At 40.0% G+C, this 20929-nt stretch overlaps 1 protein-coding gene across 6 annotated transcripts; it reads left to right on the top strand.

Annotated features, from left to right (window-relative positions):
* The first annotated feature begins 1276 nt into the window (after positions 1-1276).
* NDUFAF6 (NADH:ubiquinone oxidoreductase complex assembly factor 6) lies at positions 1277-18996 on the top strand. 6 transcript variants are annotated; one of them, XM_040083468.1, is made up of 9 exons: positions 1277-1416; positions 4874-4973; positions 5885-6007; positions 8041-8097; positions 9766-9868; positions 12307-12440; positions 14248-14349; positions 18293-18349; positions 18852-18996. In XM_040083468.1, the coding sequence occupies exons 1-9, from the start codon at positions 1277-1279 to the stop codon at positions 18978-18980; spliced, it is 945 nt and encodes a 314-aa protein (XP_039939402.1). In that variant the 3' UTR covers positions 18981-18996. The 6 variants fall into 6 exon arrangements, with proteins under 6 accessions (XP_039939402.1, XP_039939456.1, XP_039939447.1 ...); XM_040083513.1 differs by lacking the exon at positions 1277-1416 and adding an exon at positions 4737-4756; XM_040083522.1 differs by lacking the exon at positions 5885-6007 and having other exon boundaries at positions 1319-1416.
* The last annotated feature ends 1933 nt before the right edge of the window (positions 18997-20929 follow it).

The raw sequence follows: 20929 nt of genomic DNA, 5'->3' as shown, positions 1-20929 counted from the left end.
AAATGAAGGTCAAAGGAAGAGGATGGCACAGCTGGGGACAGGAAGAAGAGCCAGATTGCTGTTGTGCCTCTTCTAGCAAGGGCTAGATTGGGCTAGTTACTAACAGGTTGAGCTGGTGTAGTTTTAAGGTGAAACTGCTTTTAAGCACAGTGGCATTTTTGTACGAATCTGCTGTCTTATCCTTATATAGGCCAAATTTTGAGGAAGCACAGCTGTTTTGTCCATGACCCCGTGGATTACAGAGCCATTCTGTCTCTAGATAAAGTCCAGACAGCCTGTACGGTGAGGAACCCCTCTGCTAGCTAAGAGGAAACAGGGCTTCTGATGCAAACCTTAAACACATTTTACCAAGGATGGAGCCCTGGGGCTAATGTTGCTGCCTGGGCAAAACTTGCTCTGCCTTTCTCCCTCACACAGTCCCAGAGCTGCTCCTATGCCACACTGCCCAAAACAGGGAGGCTTTTACAATTCAGCTTCCTTGAGTTTTTTGGGCCCCAGGTGTAAAAACTTAATGACAGAATCAAGACCTCTGAGATCATTGAGCCAAATCTGACCAAACATCATATCAACTAGATCTAGGCACTAAGTGCCATGTCCATTCTTTCCTTAAGTATCTCCATGGACAGCGACTCCATCACTTCTCTGGGCATCCCATTCCAACGTCTTATCACCCTTTCTGTGAAGAAGTTCTTCCTAACGTCCAACCTAAACCTCCTCTGTCACAGCTTATGTCAATTTCCTCTTGTTGTGTCACTTGTAACCGGGGAGGCCAATCCCCACCTGGCTACAACCTTCTCTCTGGCACTTGTATAGAACATTAAGGTCCCCCCTGAGCTTAATTTTCTCCAGGCTAAACACTTTCAGTTTCCTCAGCCGCTGCTCACAGGACTTGTACTCCACTGCCCTTCTCTGGACACGCTCCAGCACCTCCATGTCTTCCTTGTGCTGAGGGGCCCAGAGCTGGACACAGCACTCGAGGTGTGGCCTCAGCAGTGCCCAGTCCAGGGGGACAATCCCTGCCCTGCTCCTGCTGGCCACACTATTGCTGATAGAGGCCAGGATGCCTTCTTGGCCACCCGGATACACGCTGGCTTATGTTCAGCCAGCTGCCGACCAGCACCCCGAGGTCCTTTCCGGCGGGCCGCTCCCCAGCCTCCGTGCGGGAGGAGCGGAGGGTTCCCTCGGGCGGCGCCGGAGGCTGCGGGGCGGGCGGGCACAGCGTCCCCCCGCGGGCGCCCCCTGCCGGCGCGGCGGGCCCATGGCGATGGCGGGCAGCATGGCGCGGGCGGCGCTGAGGCGCGGCGGGATCGGCCATCGCCCGGCGCGGCCGCCGGCGCTCGGCGGGAGGGCTGCGGCGGCGGGCTGGAGCGGCCCGGCGGCCGGAGGAGCGGTGCAGTACTGCGCCGAGCTGGTGCGGTGAGTGCCCGCCGCGGGGGGCCGCAGGCGCGGGGGTGCGCGCTCCGCTGAGCGGGGCGGCCGGTCCGGCCCGGGAAGGCTCGGCAGCCCTTCCCACCCGACGGGAACGCTGACGAGTTCCCGGAAAGGATGACCGGGAGTGCCCGGGCCGCCCTCGGGCTCTCCTGGCCCCGAAAATAGCCCGTGTGGCCGGCGGCGGTGGGCCGGCGGGAGCACGCCGTGGCGGGAGCGTGGAAACCAGGCGCATATTTAGGCCGCGTGGATGATTCAACCTGCACGCAGAATCGCTGGTGCGTTTGTGTTGGAAGGGACCTTTGGAGATATCCAGTCCAATCCTCCGCCCAGGCAGGGTCTCCTAGGGCAGGTTGCACAGGAACGTGTCCCGTGGGTGTTGAAGGTGTTCAGAGAGGAACGCTCCACGACCTTCCTGGGCAGCCTCCCACGGCAGTGCCCTCCCCCTCCTCCCGCCCCTTCATGGCTGAAATTCTTCAGAAGTATTGAACGCTTTTGTTTCTTTCTGTCGGTGTTTTGGAGAGCGAAATCACCGAAGTGGATGTTTAAAAACATTGGAATTTTTCAGATCTTGGCTACTGAGAAATAGCCATGTTTCCTGAGTGCTCCTTGGAAAAACGTGCCAGAGCAGAGGACATCTGACAGCTGGAACAGCTCAGTACCTCTCTCTCCCCTAAACGCGAGAGGAAGGCCATGTTTCCAAAACATCCCTTTTTTTTTTGTCAAATCCAGGAGGAGGAGTGCAGTCAGACACTTCCACGTCATGCCACTTTTCCTTCTTGGATTGTGGGCTGTAAACAATATGTAGGGCCCCCTTTGCTGCTCCGTAGTTCCCGGGAATTCAGTTTTTTGTAAAGTAAGATGTTAAACAAGTCTCTTAGTAAAGACCTAGGAAGTTTCCCTTTGGACACTGTTGTTCCAGATGATTGACAAAAGCTTGGAGAAGGGTTCCATGTGTGTATAGAAAGAAAGCAGTATCTTCTCCAAACGGGTGCTTGTAAAAAACAGAAAGGTGTGTGTGGTCTGTAGTAATGTCTGAGGTAGGAAAACTAAGGGAAAGAAGTGGAACAATCTTAAATGTTCAGTGCAGCACCAAGAAGCTGACCTGTACAGATCCACCAGAATGCACAACCACATTGCATTTTTCATGGTTTTCAAAATACAGCTTTCTTTTCCTAGTTATTCTACCCAAGATTTGTTTCCCTGATACTCAGGAGATCAGAGGCTGTGTGTACAGCTAATATACAGGTAAAATTAACACCTGCGGGTGAAATGTTTCTAGGAACAAGCAACTGTGAACAGAATTGTTAGGTTCCAATGAGATGGTTGATTGAAAACTTTTTTTTAGATTGTATTTTTGCTTAATGATAAAAAGACTAATTAGAAAAATACACAAGCATTCAATATAGTAAAATAAAAGGTAGTTATGCTTTTGGCATCATTTAATTGAAACTGCTGTTCCCAGTAGTTCAAATATTGCATGGAAATAATAATAATTATAAAATATAAGTGGAAGGAATTATTATTCAAACAAAGAAAACACTTGGGGCTGTGCAAGCATCAGCAACTCCCTAGTTCTGAATTTGAATCTCTAACACATTAGGAAGTACAACTGAGTTATGCCTTAATAATGTATATTTATTTTTGCAATATGGAAGATGCTCTTTCTCCTGGGTCTTCCTTTTTTTCTTAAAAAAACTAAATTCACTTCAAGCTATTTGACTAAAAATATGTTTCCCTTATAAACCCTGTAAGTGTATGTTTTATATCTCTTACTGTCTATGATACCTGCTCTCAAAGACAAGCTTTTGGATGGATAGCTTTATTATGAATTCATATGGAAGGTCCAGTTATGACCATTACTAATTTTTCTTCTGTCTGTGGGTTCATAGGTAAGCTTATACTTATTTGAAAACTATGAAAACACTCAATATCTGACTTAAGGTCATTCCTTCCTTTCTTCATTCCTTACACTGATACATGCAGAGGGTTGGGGTGGAACATGATTTACAGCAATATCCATTTTATTTTACTGAGGCTTAATGGATTTGCAACACTAAATTTTTAAGCTTGGAATAACTGAAAAAACCAACCAAAACCCCACCTTGTCAACACCATTACCACAAGGAAGACAATTTTCTCTATTGTGTTGCTGTGTACTTTGTGTGACGTATTTTTTATTTTTTTGTTTCCTTTCTGAAAGTAGAGGTGGTTCTATGTTGTGTGAACAACACAACAATGGAATCGTGAATATGTGGCTGTAAACCATGGAGCTCTGTCTAGGGTGGGCAATACTGGGTATTTCTACAATTAATCTTGAAAATATATTAGGTTTTGAGCTGATAATACTTTTCAGAAAGTGTCTTAACTGAGGGAGGTTTAATGCATCTGTTCTGTAATATGAAGGGGTCCTTTAAAGCCTACTACAATTCAAAAATGTAATTTTTTTTGGTTGATATTTCTGGACTTGAATCAAGCTCTAAACGAGAGCTCTAAATCAAGCTCTAAAGCTCTAAAGTTTGACAGCAGTTGTGGAAACTAAGCATTTGGTAGTTTTCAGCTGCTGTGTATTGCAGGGTTAAGCATCTCAGTTAAACTTCGCTTGCTTTTTATTTGATGCTAGAAGTAGCAGCCCTAAATAACCCTTGGGTTTGGTCTGGCTTTCTATTTTAAGATCATATTCAAAAGAAATATGAGTACATGCAAGAACAGCAAACTTAGTGAAAATGAGTGCATGTGTTTTTGTTGACAACCTGCTTCTCCACTCTCCCGGCCAAACTTGGGAGTTCATCTTGTTCTAAGGAAGAATCAGGTTTCAGGCTTATCAGAAAGTACACAAAAATGTTGTTCAAAACAAGCAGTTTAGCTTTTCAGCGGTGGTCAGGTGTTTTTGTTAGCTGGCGTGATTTTGTAGTTTATGATTCCGAGCTCCGTGTTTTTAATTTCATGGCACACCCACGTGGCCAAACGAAGGCACATCACTCCGCCTTGGCGACGAGTTGCCTGCAGTGAAACTGCCAGCTCCTGGAGGTTTTATGCTTTGAGTAGAGTTGCCAATAAACAAAAACTTAATGGTTAAGCAAGCACTCTTCTGCCAAGCTCCAAAGCACAATCTTTTAAATAAATGTGGTCTCATGTTTGGAACAGAAATCTGCCAGTCGGACAATTTGGATTCTATTTGCAGTTCTGCCACAGCCTTGCTTCGTGCCTTTAGCCAGATATCTTGAGATGTGGGTTTCAGAGGTGTACCAAGAGTTCAGACAGCCTGCCCTCTCTCTTGGAGTTGGTCTTATTTTAAAACAAGCCTAAAAGCTGCTGATTTTGCAAAGTCAGAGTTTTGAGCTACGACTTGCTGCTACTCTTTCAGGAGTTCAGTGCTAAGGAGTAGCACACCCAGTTGACTTGGAGCTATAAATAACAAATATGCTTTTTGATTCTTTTATAGGAAGCGTGACTATGAAGGGTTTCTGTGTTCTCTGCTGTTGCCTGCGGAATCTCGAACCTCTGCTTTTGCCTTGAGAGCATTCAACGTGGAACTGGCTCAGGCAGGTATTAAAATACATTTGTGAACTTTGGAAATTTAAAGTAACAATTTTGATATTCTGAATTACACTTGTAAGTACTCTTTCTGTAGTAGGTGGTGTTTTGCCAAGATTAACTTTTATACTGTCAAGGGCAATGAATAAATAGTGCAGTACAAACCTCCAGTTTTGAATGGCTCACACAAAGTATCCAGCCTGCCCTATTATTTTGTTTATGTATATAATTTTTATTACTTTTTCCTTTATGCATTTTAAAACTGAATTGTAACAAATAGGCAGTTGTTCTTGATACTGTTACATCATTGCATCTAAGTCCTGGCTTCACGTGCAGTTAATGGGTGAAGTACAGCTAAATCCTAACTGTAGAAGGTCAGTCAAAAAATAGGATGCTATAATCAGGACCTAGTTTTTGTTGGCAGAAGCGAGGTGAAAAGGCTGCAGGAGAGAAGTTTGTTGTTTGTTGTGGGAGAGGAGTGGCTGCAGTCTCTCCGCTTTGCTAGGTGGCCAGAAACTGCCAGTGCAACCAGGAAAGTTGGCAGTGCTTGCCAGAAAGGAGTGATCCAGGAAATGAGCTGGCCAGGCAAAACCCCTGACCACCTTCTGTAGCCTGTGCTTCTGGCAACCCGTGGTGTGCTTTCCATTGCCGTTGTCACCGCTGCTTTTTTACCTTCAGGGAAGAAAGCTAAGGTGAGGGTTACCCAGCACTTAATTTCTGTGGGTATTAAAATTAGGTTGTAGTGAAGATTTTACATTTACTCTATATAGTGTTCCTAAGCTTTATGAGGAATAAATGTCAATTCAGAGCTGAGCTCTGTCCCTGCTTGGTCTGACTATGTCCTGTGTCTGTCTTTGCAGCATAGATAGACCAAGTGTCTTACAGACACTGAATTTCACTCCAGATGTGTCCTTTCCAGATTAAAGACTCCATAACTCAGAAGACTACAGGTTTGATGCGGATGCAGTTCTGGAGGGATGCTGTGGAGGACATATACGGTGATAACCCACCACATCAGCCCGTTGCTACAGAGCTGTGGAGGGTAAAATACACCTGTCTTGTCCTAAAATTTATTTAATATTACTGTGGGAAGTAATGTCAGTGTTTTGTGTGTGCTGTGCTGCATCCGTTCTAAGCAACAGCACCATTTCCAGTACAAATCCAGAGCAAAGCCCCATGAAAGTGCCGTGAGGAAAATGAACCCTATCCCAGCCAAAACCAGTACAGTATTCACATAAAAGTCATTCGGACTCTGGGATACCAATTGCAACCCTCTCCAGTAGCTAAGAGTGCCAGTCATACTCTTTTCTCACAGAACAGAAAATTGGTTTTGAAGTGAAAGAAGGGTGGTTTTTGGTGAGATTTCAACTCATGTATGATTCCTCTAAAGGAAGACCAATATAATACAATCCAGACAGAACTGCTTGCAAAATAAGATGATAAAAAGTAATTCAGAAAGTATTTTTAGGAGCTCTGATAGCTCTTGAGCACTGCAGAGCACCGGGATGAAATAACGGTTCAATGTGACTGGGTGACTTTTGCAGTTAAGACGGGATTTTATTTCCATATTTCAGCAAATATCCCAAAAGTGACTTATTTGAAGCCCATGACTTCACAGATGTCCAAGAATGTCATTGCAATTCTTAGAAAGAAGGATTTGGAAAGACACCTGAACTCACAAGTATTGCAGAGCTGTTAATAGAATTAACATTTCTTCACACAGCATATTCTATGTATACTCCTTTGTTGCTGTTGAGTTTATATGAGAACAATGTGATTTTCCAGAGTAAATTCAATTGATGATATTTAAATGTGTTCCTAAAGTTTTGTATATCCCAGAATACTTGCATTTGGGTTCCAAATTTTTACGCACTAGTAAAGTAGTTAGCCTTTAATAGTATTTCTAGAATTATTAATAGCTCGGCTCTTGATGACTTTAATATAACTGATGTAGCAGCTGTATGATGCATGATCTTACTTTTCTGTCTATTTGGCACATATGAAAAGTGAGGCCTAATTCTTTGTTCATTTCTGTGGGAGAAGCCAATTTTTCAAACTTTGGAGAAATGAGGACCCATGTGTTTGAATGAAAGTAACTCAAAATGGATGTAATGTACAAATTGGATAATTTAGCATAGTTGAGTTTGGTCCTTTAAGTCTTGACCTGTTAGTATTTCAAGGATTTCATTTACAAAATGATACTTGAGGTGAACTAGTGAGACTCAAAACAAGTGTTTTTAGTTACAACTTAAAATTTGCCTTTTCGTATACCAAGTACTGTCTGAAACAGAATTTATTGAATCAACAAGATCTGGTCTTGTCAGACCTTGAAAAAATATTTACTAGTATGGTGGTTGTAAAGAACAAGTTGAAAGTGAGCTATAAGGACTAAATTGTGAGAAATCTGCTCCGGAAATTTTGTTTATAGATGTTTTTATGTGTGATTATAGCCTTTCTGACAAAGTGTTCTGAAAAATTCCGAAGTGTGGAATTAAGAGGATTGAAGGTAAGTTGACAGAACGAAGTGGCACAGGAAGGAAGTCAAATATAAAACAAGAACCAAAATAAGAATGCATCAGTATGAGATGCTGTGTTTTTTTAAACAAACCCATAATATTAATCATATTGCTTTGTTAACATTCTGTCTTTACAGTATGTAGTGGTATGTTGGGCTGACATTTTCTTGAGAACTTACAGGGGAAATATTTTTATTGCTGGACTCTAGAGGAAGCTTGGTTCTTTTTGGAAAGTGAACATAGTTATCTGCAAATATTTTGTGGCAACATATGACTCCAAGAATAAATAAATTTCAAAAACATTTTTAAAGAAATGCTTTTGGTTAGCCAGCTTGATGTCTGGTATTTCATTTTCTGTATGCAGCAACTTCCAGTAAATGCCAGTTGAAAATTTTTGTATTTGAAGAAGTTTCTCCTTTTCCACTGACATGCCACTTTGATTTAACCCAGTGAATGCAATTCTTGTATTAAATACCTAAAATGTATTTCAGCCTTCAGAATACAGTACTACCATCGCTTTGTATGCATTAACACGGAGGTTTTATTTGATAATTTTCAGGCTGTCAAGAGGCATAACTTGACTAAAATGTGGTTCATGAAGATCATAGATGAAAGAGTGAGTATTCACCCTTCAGAATCTAATTCTGGCTTTAGTCATATTTTTATAGTTTTATTTTTATATGTTTGTGCTTATGTATGTATGTTTATGTATATTTAAACATATATAAACATATGTATATGTTTATATAGTCTTATTTTTATATGTTTGTGTGTAAAACAAAAGCTTTTGTAATTTTTCAGACAGTAGTTTTTCTCTTTAAAAATGGTACTGCTGCATTTTTTGAAAATTCTTCCTTGATGTTACTCTTCAAAGTTTCCGTTCTTTCTGTCAAAATGGCTAATAGAATACTTTGTTTATCTTTGTCTTAAACTGATGTAGTTTCTGTGTTCACGTGGCTATAAAATCTTAAAAATTAAATTACCTATCTGAACCCTTCTGTCATGCTACTCCTTATCATGGCTGTGGAGTTTTTTTCTAAGCAGTGGTGTAAACTGGAACATTCAAATCTCATTAAGTTTAAAATACCCACCTTTTTTTTCCTGGGAAAAAACAAGATTAAGAATATCACTGATACAGTAATGTTGCTACAAACTCTGACACAAGGACAAGAATGAAAAGCAGAGTGCGGGAAATCTCCTAAGCTAATTTTGCTGCTGAAGTGAGTGTTTTGTGAAGCTGTAAATTGATCAGATTGATGGTCAGTTACTGCAGAGGGTCATTGCTCTGAAAGATGTCAGACTTTCTTAATGTTAAGACTGTTTTTTAGTCTTAAGAGTGGTATGTTTCAACCACACTTCAGCAAACCGCTAGGACAGGAGGAATGCTGGAGGATGTTAGAGTTTTAGGTGTATTTTATTATTTTGGGTGTATTATTTATTAGTGCCACTAAGTTGTTCAGGGGGCTGGAACACCTCTCCTGTGAAGTTAGGCTGAGAGATTTGGGGCTGTTGATTCTGGAGAAAAGAAGGCTCTGGGGAGACCTTAGAGCACCTTCCAGTATCCTGAAGGGGTGTGACAGGACAAGGGGGAATGGCCTTGAGTGAAGAAGGGTAGGTTTAGGTTAGATCTGGGAAATGATTGTTTCCTGTGGGGGTAGTGAGGCACTGGAACAGATTGCCCAGAGAGGTTGTGGGCTCTCTTTGAGGTGTTCAGAGATTGGGTGGACCTCTGAGCAACCTGGTCTGGTAGAAGGTTTCCGTGTCCATGGCAGGGAACTTGGAGCTAGATGATTTTTAAAGTCCATTCCAACCCAGACCACTCTAAGATTCTATGAATCTGTGTTTTTTTACATGACTTTAATACTGGAGTGCATTTCATAGATTTATTGTATGTTTTTAAAAAATACATTCCTATTTATCTAAACTTCTCTCTGCCTCAGCTGAAAATTAAATATTAAAATTGACAGCCCTGTAGTGTAAGAATACCATATGATGTTTTGTTTTGGCTGTTTCTTTTTTTAATGGAGAATCCTGATTTCATATTGTTGCAGAAAGTTGTATTTGCTCTTATAAGATGACTTGGGTGCAGTTGAGCATAGTTATTTGTTAGTCTTGCTATAAGCTTTAGTGACTGCTTCTGTCTTAGTTTGTACTCTCTCTGTCTCTCAATTTTGTCCTTTTTTTTTGTTTTGGTAGTGCGTTGGGTTGACATGGCTGTAGTGATAAGCCTGTACGAACAGCAGTTATGCTTGTGTTCCACTGAAGCTCCGTGTTTATATTCCAGGAGAAGAATTTGGATGACAGGGCATACCGTAACATCCAGGAGCTCGAAACATATGCTGAGAACACTCAGAGTGCTCTCTTGTACCTCACCTTGGAAACGCTGGGTACGTGTTTTCCCCTTTCCACGTTTTGCTGTTGACTCATTCGTGCAAATGCAATATTTACTGATCTTTCAAAAAACCCTTTCTTTTTCCACTGGAGTTTAATTTCAGTAAAAGTTGTCCTAGGCAGAACATCAGATATCTTTTGAATGCTGAACCATAAATGTGGAACTGTACTGCAGCTGTCTTAGAAGTCTGGGCTTTCCTTGGAAGCTGCTCAGTGCAGAGCTCATTGAAGTGCAGTTTCCTACTGTTCTTTGTTGCTTTGTTTTCTCTGTTCTTTTTTCTTCATTCCTCTTATAGAATGTGGTAAATTCAGGTCTTCACTGTATTTTGATTGCCCTGCTTGTCAGAATACAAAGTGCTGTAGGTATCCTGCAGCTGTTCTTCTGTATTGCAGTGAGAGACACAACTTCCCATCCTGTGAACTTCCTTTGGTGATGTTGTAAATTTGGGTCTGAATCCTCTCCTCTTCCTAGAAGTAGGTTAACTGAATAATTGAAAAGCTAGAAAAAAATGCAACAAAGATGATCCTTGTGATCAAGAGTTACTATCTGTGTCATGACTAATGTAAGAACCACAGATTGGGAAAGAACTGTTCATTTGTAGTGAAGAAAATGGTAATTTTCATTTAGGTGCCTGTTGCATTATGAAAATATTCCCAATATAAGCTTGGATGTAAAAAAAAAAAGGTGATGATGATTATTATTATTATTCTTTAGTGTTTAGTATTGTAATAGCAATATTTTCCTCTTACTTATCAGACTAATCTGATGAATGGCGAAAAGGAGTTTAAAGAAATAGGAAAAAGAGAAGTAAAAAGAGAGAGATGGTGACTACATTCTTCTTTAGAATTGAGGAACTTAATATTTTGACATCTGATGTTTGCTTCCTCAGTAGGAAATCAGTGAAATGTTGCAAGTGTCTTTCTGAACCTCTTCTTGAAGAAATGTAGGAGTATGAGAAATGCCAGTGTCTTCCATGCTGAGAAATCCTGAATAAGTTCACTTATGCTTGGATCACTCACTTCTTGTACAAATCATTTAAACTGTTTTTGAAAATCTGTATGGAGACTCTGGATATTCTGAAGGTTCTGTTGTCATCTTTAACTTCTCTTAAATATACAAATGTTACGAAATATCTAAGCAAAAGTCTCCTTCACTGCATATTAAACAGTTCTGTGATTTTTTTTTTTTTCCCCCGACAAATGGAGAAACTAATCAAATACAGCCCCTTTCTTGGTGTTGCCCATCAGCAGTGTTTTCTAGACTAGGTGGACCTGTTTTCATTCAGGTCATGTTTGCTAGATTTCTTGTGCTTTTTGGACTCTATTCCTGACCAGTCTCCAGTTAGTGTTATCTCTCCCAGTACTAGTGCTGTTCTGTTCTTGCTGATTTCAGGTTATTTCTTTTGTCAAACTCATTTTGACTGGTAATCTTGTCATCCAAAGTCCTGGTACTTCCTCTCAACTCCTGTAATTTAAAAATGTTAATATTTGTGCCCTCTGACTAATTACCTAAGTAGTTAGTTAATAATATCCATTGATTCCTCCAAGCCACACTTTGCTTTCTGCTGCCAGAGCCAAAATCAGTCCCTGTAGTCTGGGTGTAGGCACTCTTTCACAGAGGATTCTGAGACCCACCGAAGACCCAGATAGGCTTCTGCAGTGAATCTGGTACCCCCAGTGTTATTTCCAGATGTCAGTTAGGCTCATCGATCTGTAGTTGCTGTATCCTCATTTTTTTTCTTTGTGGAATGCTGCTTCTGTTAGAGTTTTTATAATTTTTAATTAAAATTTTCATTTTATCCCTTGCCATAAAGAGCAATGGTGCACTTATCTCCCTCCTTCAGTTCTCCCAGTTGTGTGACTGTGCAGTAACTAGCATTAGTTTTCCATTGTTTTAGTGATTTGATTGAGTTTGCCTCATTGCTCCTGACAGCACAAGGGAGGGGGCAGAAGTATGGGTTTGGGGGGGTGAAGCACAGGATCATTCTCTTTGACTTCACTACACTGATGAATCAGCTAATCATAAAACCACACTGTAAGCATTAATGCTTGTCAGGAATCTCACACTTGAGTGACTTTTTCTGGCAGGAAAAGCAGTTCTTGGAATACTGTTATCCTGGGAGAGACTATGCCAATGAAAATGAGTTTGTGTACCAGAGTGTTATATCTGAATAGCTGCTGCTCTGCTAAGTTTGCCCTTTGCAGATACTGCAACAAGAGGCATCCTGCTCCTGAGTGTAGAAATGAATGAATTTCCCTGCTGTTTTGCACCTCTGAGATGAGATCTCAAGGCAGTTTATGCATATGGACAGTTCTATCATGGACCAGTGCACATAGCTTTCCTAAAGTATGACTGTGATATGCATCAGAGAAGATCATACTCCTCAAGAGGCCTTACTGCATGTTTCTAAACATACTGTTTCTGCAATTTTAGGTGTGAGGGACATCCATGCTGACCATGCAGCCAGTCACATTGGGAAAGCACAAGGCATAGTTACCTGTTTAAGAGCAACTCCGTATCATTGTACAAGACAAAAGGTCTTCCTTCCCATGGACATTTGTATGTTGGTAAGAGAAGCAAATAGTCTGGAATGGAACAGTGTAGTTTTTCTAACTGTGTTTCTCAAAGCTAGATATGAGATCATAATTTATTATGCCAGAAAGAAATGGTATATTTTTTCTTTATTTTTACTCATTTTGCTGTGGCCTGCTAATATGCTATGTCACGGTTTTATACCTTTTGGGAAGTGAGAGGAGTGATCTTCAAGAAACTCTAGATTTCTCTTTGGGGTTTGTTTATTATTATTAAATGTAGTAGTATTTTAAGTTTCAGGAATTTTTCCAATAATGTGTAAAAATGCATGTATGGAATGAGGCCTGAGGTTTTGTGTTTTGGGGTTGGGTGTGGGGGTTTTTTTCTTTTTCTTTTTTTTCTTTTTCTATCACCATAAAGGAAGCACTGTGAGAAATTTTACTTTTGAGCAGTCTTCTTGCACTTCCCTTTATTACCTTGTCATAATGTGCTGGTGGTTTGTAGGGTTTTTTCTGTTCCATATTTGACAGTTACAAGCCTATATTGTGTACGTTTCTGTAGGAGATGGTATAGTCCTCCAATTTAAACTGTACATCAAATTTGCATTGGAATCTAGTAGCAGATCTTGCAGTTTAGGTGAAATGGGATTAAAGCTCAGAATTTTTTCATCGGTGTTCCATGGGTTAATCTGTAGGCATCTTGGCTGTTAGTCCTTCATTTCCAGTCTTTATTTTTAAATGTTAATGCTGTTCTTTTTCAACTTAACCAAGAATTATACAATTGTGGTGATTCCTAAGGTGGTTGTGTTAGTATTTTCTGAATATAATTTCAATACAATTCAAAGTTTGGATTGGAAGTTTAGTAATGTAGGTAGCTGCAAAAAAATGTAGATACTAATATAGGTCAGGGTTATAAGACTGCAGAAAGGAATTGCACTCTCCTTTCAACCCTTCTGCGACTGCATGTTATGGGAGGCCTTCCAAGTTTTCAGCTTTTCAAACATAGCCTGAAAATTCAGTCATTCCTTACCATGGAGGGTGTTCTGCTGTGAAACTGTAAAAACAGCTTGTATCCCTTCTGTGCAGACAATCTTGTAAGCATTTCAGCTGCTGGCAAGAACTGTGGAGTTCTCCTGAGTCTGTATATCCTGTGAAGCCTTTCTGCCCACCTTCATCCAGCTGACACGCCTGAGGGTTGTTGAGAGGAGTGGGCAGCTGGTGCAATTCTGCATATGCCATATTCTTTTTTAACATTGGTCACTAGAGTTGAAGAATAAGTTTGGAGCTGGCTTTTGGGGGTTTGGAAGGGTTTTTTTCTGGTGGTTCTGGGTTTTGATGGTTGGTTGGTTGGTTTTTGGAGATGGCTTTTGTTTGATGTTTTGTGGGATGGGGGTTGGTTGGTTGGTTGGTTTTTTTGCAAGCCTGGGAAGTGCACACCAATCCCAAGATCCAAAATCTAGCATGGCTTCTGTGGTAGCTGTAACTGGCTTTCTTCCGCTTTAATATTGATTCTTGGATTATGGTTTTAAAAATTATGTATCTTAACTGATCTAAATCCCCAAACTTTAAAACCTGACTTTCTTATCTTACTGACCAACAAAACTGTAGGAAACAAACATGTGCAGAGTGTCTGTACCAACTGTTCTCTTTGTTCTCTTGATTTTTTTTTTCCCCAAGTGACTGACCTAAAGAAAGGGAATTGAAAAATGAGAGAGCAGTGGTAGAACATTTAGGCTGTTTTAGTCTTAAGTCCTTAGCTTCATTGCTGGGACAGGTTTTTAAGAAGCAAAAATGGAAACTTGATTTTTTCTCTTTTGATTTTGGTTTTCCTTCCTGTGTCTAGCATGGAGTTTCACAAGAAGATTTCATAAGAGGCAAGCAAGAGAAAAATGTGAGAGATGTAATTTATGACATCGCCAGCCAGGCCCATATTCATCTAGAACATGTGAGATTCTTTTCCTTCCATTTATCTGAGTAAACATAACTGATTCTAGTCTTCACAAAGCATTTCTTATTAGAAGACTTAAACCTGCATACTTAATTTCAAATATTTTGCCTTTTATTATTTTGAGTTTACATTAAAAAAAATCCTACCACACAAGAGATTCAATTATTACAACTACTTCTGTATGAATATTATCTTTATGTACAGGAGACAGTTTACTCACAGCCAGGCTTAATTTCATATATATGAATGGTGTCTGAAAGAATTATTACTGGAGAAGAAACTTTAAGTAGACTTACAAATGCAGCTATGTGCCAGCATGGGATGAGCACTATAGAAAGTACATCTGCATATGGTATTTCACAGCACAGTGGAATGACTGCCAAGAAAACAGAGCATGTTGCCTCTAACTGCTGGTTAGTGTGTGTGTGGGAGGGGGGGATTCATTCCCTAACATGACCAGCCATGCCCAAAGCTATGTTGAAAAAGGTGCTTTCTGTTTATTTCTTTCCTGGCTTGCAGCAGAGTCAATTAGGAAAGTTTGTTTGTTTGGAACAATGAATGATGGGCCCTGAAGAACTGCAGAGTCCTACTCTTTTTTCTTTCATGCTTTTATTCTAGCTACATTTTGATATTCTTTCTAGTGCACAGTACAAAAGCAGAAGGATGTTTTATTGGCAATGCTTTGTCTGCCTCTAGATGGAAAACAAAGTGCTACAAAGAGTTTCTTACGTCTACAAGTAGAAGTACACTTTGAGTATTGCACCCAGTGGTTCCAGTCAAGATGGCACTTCAGAGTAAAGAAATGCCAGATTTATCTCTGCATTTGTGCCATTAATACAGTCCTCAATAACAGCATTACCTGTGATCACAGTATCTTATGCAGTCAAAATAGGAGAGCCCTTCAGCTTTTTTCTGAAGGTCATATGTGGCATCCCTGGTTTGTTCAGTCGCTGCCTACTGAGCTGATTAATGTTTTTATGTTAATAATGTGCATATGTTATAACAGCCTTCCAGTACCTAAAGGGAGCCTACAAGAAAGCCAGAGCGGGACTTTTTACAAGGGCATTAAGGACAAGGAGAAATGCTTTAAAATGAAAGACAGCAGGTTTAGATTAGATATTAGGAAGAAATTCTTTACTGTGAAGGTGGTGAGGCACTGGCACAGGTTGCTGAGAGAAGCTGTGGATGCCCCATCCCTGGAAGTGTCCAAGGGCAGGATGGATGGGGCTTTGAGCAACCTAGTCTAGTGGGAAGCGTCCCTGCCCATGGCAGGAGGGTTGGAACTAGACGATCCCTTCCAACCCAACCCATTCCATGATTCTGTGTACCCTTCGGCTTTATTTTCAGACATTAACTGTAATTTGCATTTAAGGCATTCCTATTCATGTTGTTTTACCTGATGTCTCAGTTTTTGTGGTCACATGCCCCAGAAAACTGTTTATCCCATTTAGAAGCAGGGAACAGACAAAGTACAACATCAAAACTGTCAATTATCTTTGTTCAAGCTGAAATATTTTGATTTTTTTTTAATTTTTATTTTTATTTTCCACCTTTCAACCTATAATGTACAGTGTATAAAACCCATTGCCTTTAGTTGCAATTTTGTCTTAGAAAAATGCCAAGTGCATGGCCTGAAGTGCCTCATATCAGGGATGAGAGGCATGGAAAATGAGTAATATGTATTTATGGTCCACATATTTAAAATTTGATTGCTGGTATTGTATGGAAAGTTTGGGACAGAAGCAGGAAGAGCATGTTTCTTCAGAACCTTTCAGTTGATTCAGTAATTCAGAGCGCATTGCTCCCCTGGCTCTCAAGATGAGCCTACCATGTTCTGAAGAGAACAGGCCTCCTTTCTTCCCACTTCATTCCTAGAGCCCTGCCCATGTTATGCACTGGGAGTGTCCTGTGGAAAATATGCAATGTGATCATGTAATTGGAGACTACAGAGAAAAGTATAAACACAAAGAAACCAGATTAGGGCAGCAACAGCATTCTATTCAACTGAATGTTGATCCTGGCACTCCTCCCATTTTCTCCCCGCTTTGTATGTTTTTTAATGGATGGGTTATATCATCTTAATTAAAATTTAAACAAAATTCCTCTCTGAATACTTGCTTCTAGTCTTCCATCATCAGTGAATAGTTGACAGTGCAGGAACTCTAGAGTGTTCAAACCACTTGAGCTGGCCATAACTGGCAATAGCAACAGAGTATTGGCCTCCTTCAAAATCAGATGGTCTTTGGTAATGCAAGGTCAAGGATACTTTCTGCCTAATGGATGAAATGGGCTTTTGCTGGCAGCATTTGCTGGGTATTTTAGGACTTTTGGTGAATCTAATGTGCTGGTGCCTTTAAATGCATGTGTTCTTCTGTATAAAATCACTGTTTTGTTTTACCTGAGGGTCTTTACAGCCACTTATCCTTGGTTTTAGTTGGGATTACAGGGTAGGGTAAAGTTCAAACCTGCAGAGAGGTTTCAGCTATCTCAGCATTTATTACACAAACCATGTATTTTAGAGGATGAGGGTAACAATTACCACCCTCATTTCACAGCCAGAAGACACATAAATCTGAAATGCTGAATGGATTCTCAGCCATATTACATGAAGCATATTGTAGTTGTGTGACCCTTAATCTTGGGAGGAAAGTTTCTGGATTGTGGTCAGGTCTTCCTGACACTGTAACCACCAGCAGGTGGCAAAAGATGATAATGAAGATTGCAGTTTTCCTTAGGAATTGTGTGTTTTATCAGCATTAAAGCATATAACAAAATGTTCTGTCAGTCCTCCAAAGTGTTCCATTTGAAAGCCTACAAGTACATTTACATATTCTCCCTCTTTCTCTTCAGCATTCCTTCCCTGATTCCTCTTGTGAAACAGAGTCTCCCTTTTGGCTTTTTGCATTTGTCTCAACTGTGCTGCATCATTATGGGACTCAGCTTACTAAAGGAGATAAAATGCTTTCTGAATGACATGTGACCCATTCTGGGTTGAGAAGGTCAAACAAGACTACTTTATTTTTTCATCTTGCAATTAATAATAGATGGGCTGAGGATTAGATCAAGGAAGAACATTTTTCTATTTTAGAGATAGATATACACAAACACACACAGATGTTATTATATCTTGAAACTTTAAAATTATTTGTCTTCTGAAAAGATTGATAATTTTTTTCCTCCTAAAGTTTCAGGCTCATTTTCTCAGTTGCCTGGAAACGGCCGTGAAAAATTAAACAATCTCACACATTCTTGCCAGTATTTATAGAGAGTTAGTTTGTTTTAGCCTGTAAGAAAAGGCAAAACAAGGAGGGATTTTGTTTTTATAGACAGGCATTACAGGAAGACTTGTTCAGCTCTGTTAGATGTACTGAGTTGAATATTAGTTTAAATTGCAGATTTGATGCAGCCATGCTTTACATTTTTATATGTAGATACTGAGATAATTTTGATGTCTCAGAAACGTAACCAGAGCATTTACAACTGGACTCCTGGGACTGATGGCAATGTTAACCAAAAAGATACATTCAGAAAAATGCATTTCTGGTCTTCCATCATCTCTGTCTAATGTGGGGGGGAAAAAAAAAAAGTTAAACTGTATTTACTAAGCCAGATGCAACTGGGGATGTTGTTGGAACAAGGCATGCTAATCTACCTTGGTTCGTAGTATGTAGTCTTAAGGTCTGTCAAATCACCTAAGTATTTCAGCAAGCCTCTCCCAGTATTAAATACTTTTGTGTAACTACTTTTGTACACAGCTTTCATGGAATGAAACATTACAGTTTCAGGATGTCAAAATAGAAAGGGATAATGCTGGTAATATAGTTTGTTGACTCCAAGCATTGTATATAGTACTTGATGTTTAATCAGAAATGTTAAATTCTGATAAGTGCTTTTTTTTGTGTTTTGTTTTTCCCTTCCACCTTACCCCATTTACTTTTAGGCTAGATCTTTCAGTAAGAAAGTTCCTGTGAAGGCGTATCCTGCTTTTTTCTTTACGGTGGGTGTGATGTATGCACTCTATAAGTGATGGACTTATTACTGTGCTGATACATTTGTGAAGAGTATCAAATTAAGCATGGTTAATTTGACTTCACGTTTCTATTTTGGGAGGAGGTAATACCTAAAACTCATAGAAATCATAATGTGTGCCTGACTGTAGAATCTTACAGTTTTGATCAACACTTCTAATACTTCTCTTTTAACTACGTCATTCCACCCAAGAAGTCTGTTTATTCATATACTGCTGTTCTGATGCAAGAGCCCCAAATCCTATCCATTTTCATAATTTGGTGTTTGGTCTGCTAAAAGATAATGCTTTTCACAAAACTCTACTTTTTTGTATGCTTGGAATGTGCTGATTACACTACCATTTAATAGCACAGGCAAGCTGTCAAGCCTTTTTTGCAGTTTATCATTCTGTTTCTTGAATTGCTTTTTCAACTTAATGCCTAATTACTTGTGTGCACCATATGTATTAAGCTTTTTTGCTTCTTTTCTAGGTTGCTTTAGATCATTATTTATATAACATACGAAAAGTGGACTTCAATATATTTCATCCAAGCTTACAAAAGAAGAGTACATTATTGCCATTGTATTTGTATATTAGATCTTGGAAAAAAACATATTAAAGTTTGGTTATTTTAATACGGATTCAGAGTGCTGAGTTTTTTCTTTAATGTCTTAACTTGCTAGAATTGTCTGACTTCACACTTCTGAAAAAAAGCAGTTCCAGGGAAACAGCAGATGCACATGAACTGTAGCTGTCAGCTTGCTGGCAGTAGCTAAGTTTCTTCTTGGAATATTAGGCTGATACCTCTTTTTTTACTTGTCTGCCAAGTCATATGTCCTTGTCTGAGGTTGCTTTTTTTGTCTTTCTGTAATAACAGCAGTATGACAGAATTCTTGGACAAACACTGTGCTAATGGATACCTCTGACAGTTCTGATTCTTTGCTGAGAAAAGGAAAATGAAGAGTGCCTGCTTTGTTTGTGCCCAAAAGCATTTACAGTGAATGTCCTATATATCAGCTAAGTAGTTCTGTAGAGTGCAAGGAGCAGACTTCCTTCAAGTAGTGATGGTGCTTCAAAGTTGGAAGAATTACTATGTATATTTGAATGCAGGAAAAGTTTTAGCAGAAATTATTTAACTGTGTGTTGAGATTGAGCACTGAAGTGACTGTAGGTAGTGGGAGGATAACTTTGCAACCAAGGGAGAGAGCCCATACAATAATAATGTATGGATTTGCATGGATAAAACAAAATACATTTTTTATCTCCGGTGTTTTCACTCTGCTCTTGGTTTGTCTGTATCTTCCTGCTGGCCTTTGTCTCTGTTGTTGCCCTCAGCTGTCATTGCAATGTGGATTCTACTGCCCCTGTGTTCAGTATTCAGCATGTCTCTCAGGACACGCTCCTACATGGCTTCCCTGAATCCCTTTTCTGTACTGTGAAAACATATTCCTGAATGTTTCAGGTAATTTTAGTCCTCTCTCTCTGAAGATACTGGGCTGGGACTTTTCTGTGGGAAATTACTAGTAGCTTTGTACTCAGCATCTCTTAGGATCAAGGTAAGTATTTCTGTTTGATTTGTTATATGGTAAAATAATGCTTCCTAATATTCAGCCTGATTCAATTGCACAAATCTGGTAGTTTGTTGTGCCCTCATCCTTGTTCTAGTAAATAGCTGCTTTTCCTAGAATTTTTTTTTTCTTGAATCAGGGCAAATCACCCCAGATGCTTGGCTGTATAACAGCATCCTGTGTTTTTGTGTAAAATGCTACATAATGAATTTCTGTGAGGAAGATTTGTGGCTTCTTTTTTTTTTTTTTTTTTTTAAATCACAAACTGTCAGCATGGTAGAAATCTTAGTATCCTGACATTACAGTTCTTCATTTGGTGATTTTGCTTTACATGTTTGAAGTTGGTTTGTGATACAGATCTTGGTTAATATGCAGTTTTTTATTTCTGAGTAAGACATTTCCCTTTGAATTTGTTCAGCTCTGGCTCCTGGTTTCTCTGTTACTAGAGGTGGAATAATCAACATGATACAAACCAAGAAGACTCAGTATGGATTGGGAGCATACTGGCTGTTTTCTTAATGTAAAATCTTTACAGGCTCTGTCCACTTTTCAGATCAGCTGTTCTATCGTATCACTGGTGTTTCTGAATGTGACAAAGAGGTCTGGTAAAAAGAAAATGTTTCATTCCTATGCAGGCACTGCAGCTTCATGGTAAATGAAGAGCAAAGGCTTAGGCTTTTTAGCTGCTACAAGGCCAGCTGCACATTGGCGCTGTTTATTTTGTGAGCAAGCATTACAAACACCCCTTTCTGCCCTTGGTCTTGTTTTGTTCCAAATGTGCTGAGTCAGGACAGTTGAGGCAGACCTGTCTGTCCTCTCAAAAGGAATCACTCTCCTGTAAAGTCTTCTCCCAGGCAACTAGCAACAAAATAAGAGGACCCAGCCTCAAGCTGTTCAGGGGAGGTTTAGGCTGGACATTGGGAGGACTTTCTTTGTGGAAAGGGTTTGTTGAACATTGGAACAGGCTGCCCAGGGAAGTGGTGGCATTGCCATCCCTGGA

The sequence above is a fragment of the Hirundo rustica genome, chromosome 1 (assembly GCF_015227805.2).
Source record: "Hirundo rustica isolate bHirRus1 chromosome 1, bHirRus1.pri.v3, whole genome shotgun sequence".
In the NCBI taxonomy this organism is placed as follows: Eukaryota; Metazoa; Chordata; class Aves; order Passeriformes; family Hirundinidae; genus Hirundo; species Hirundo rustica.
This window is presented reverse-complemented; position numbering and strand designations above follow the sequence as displayed.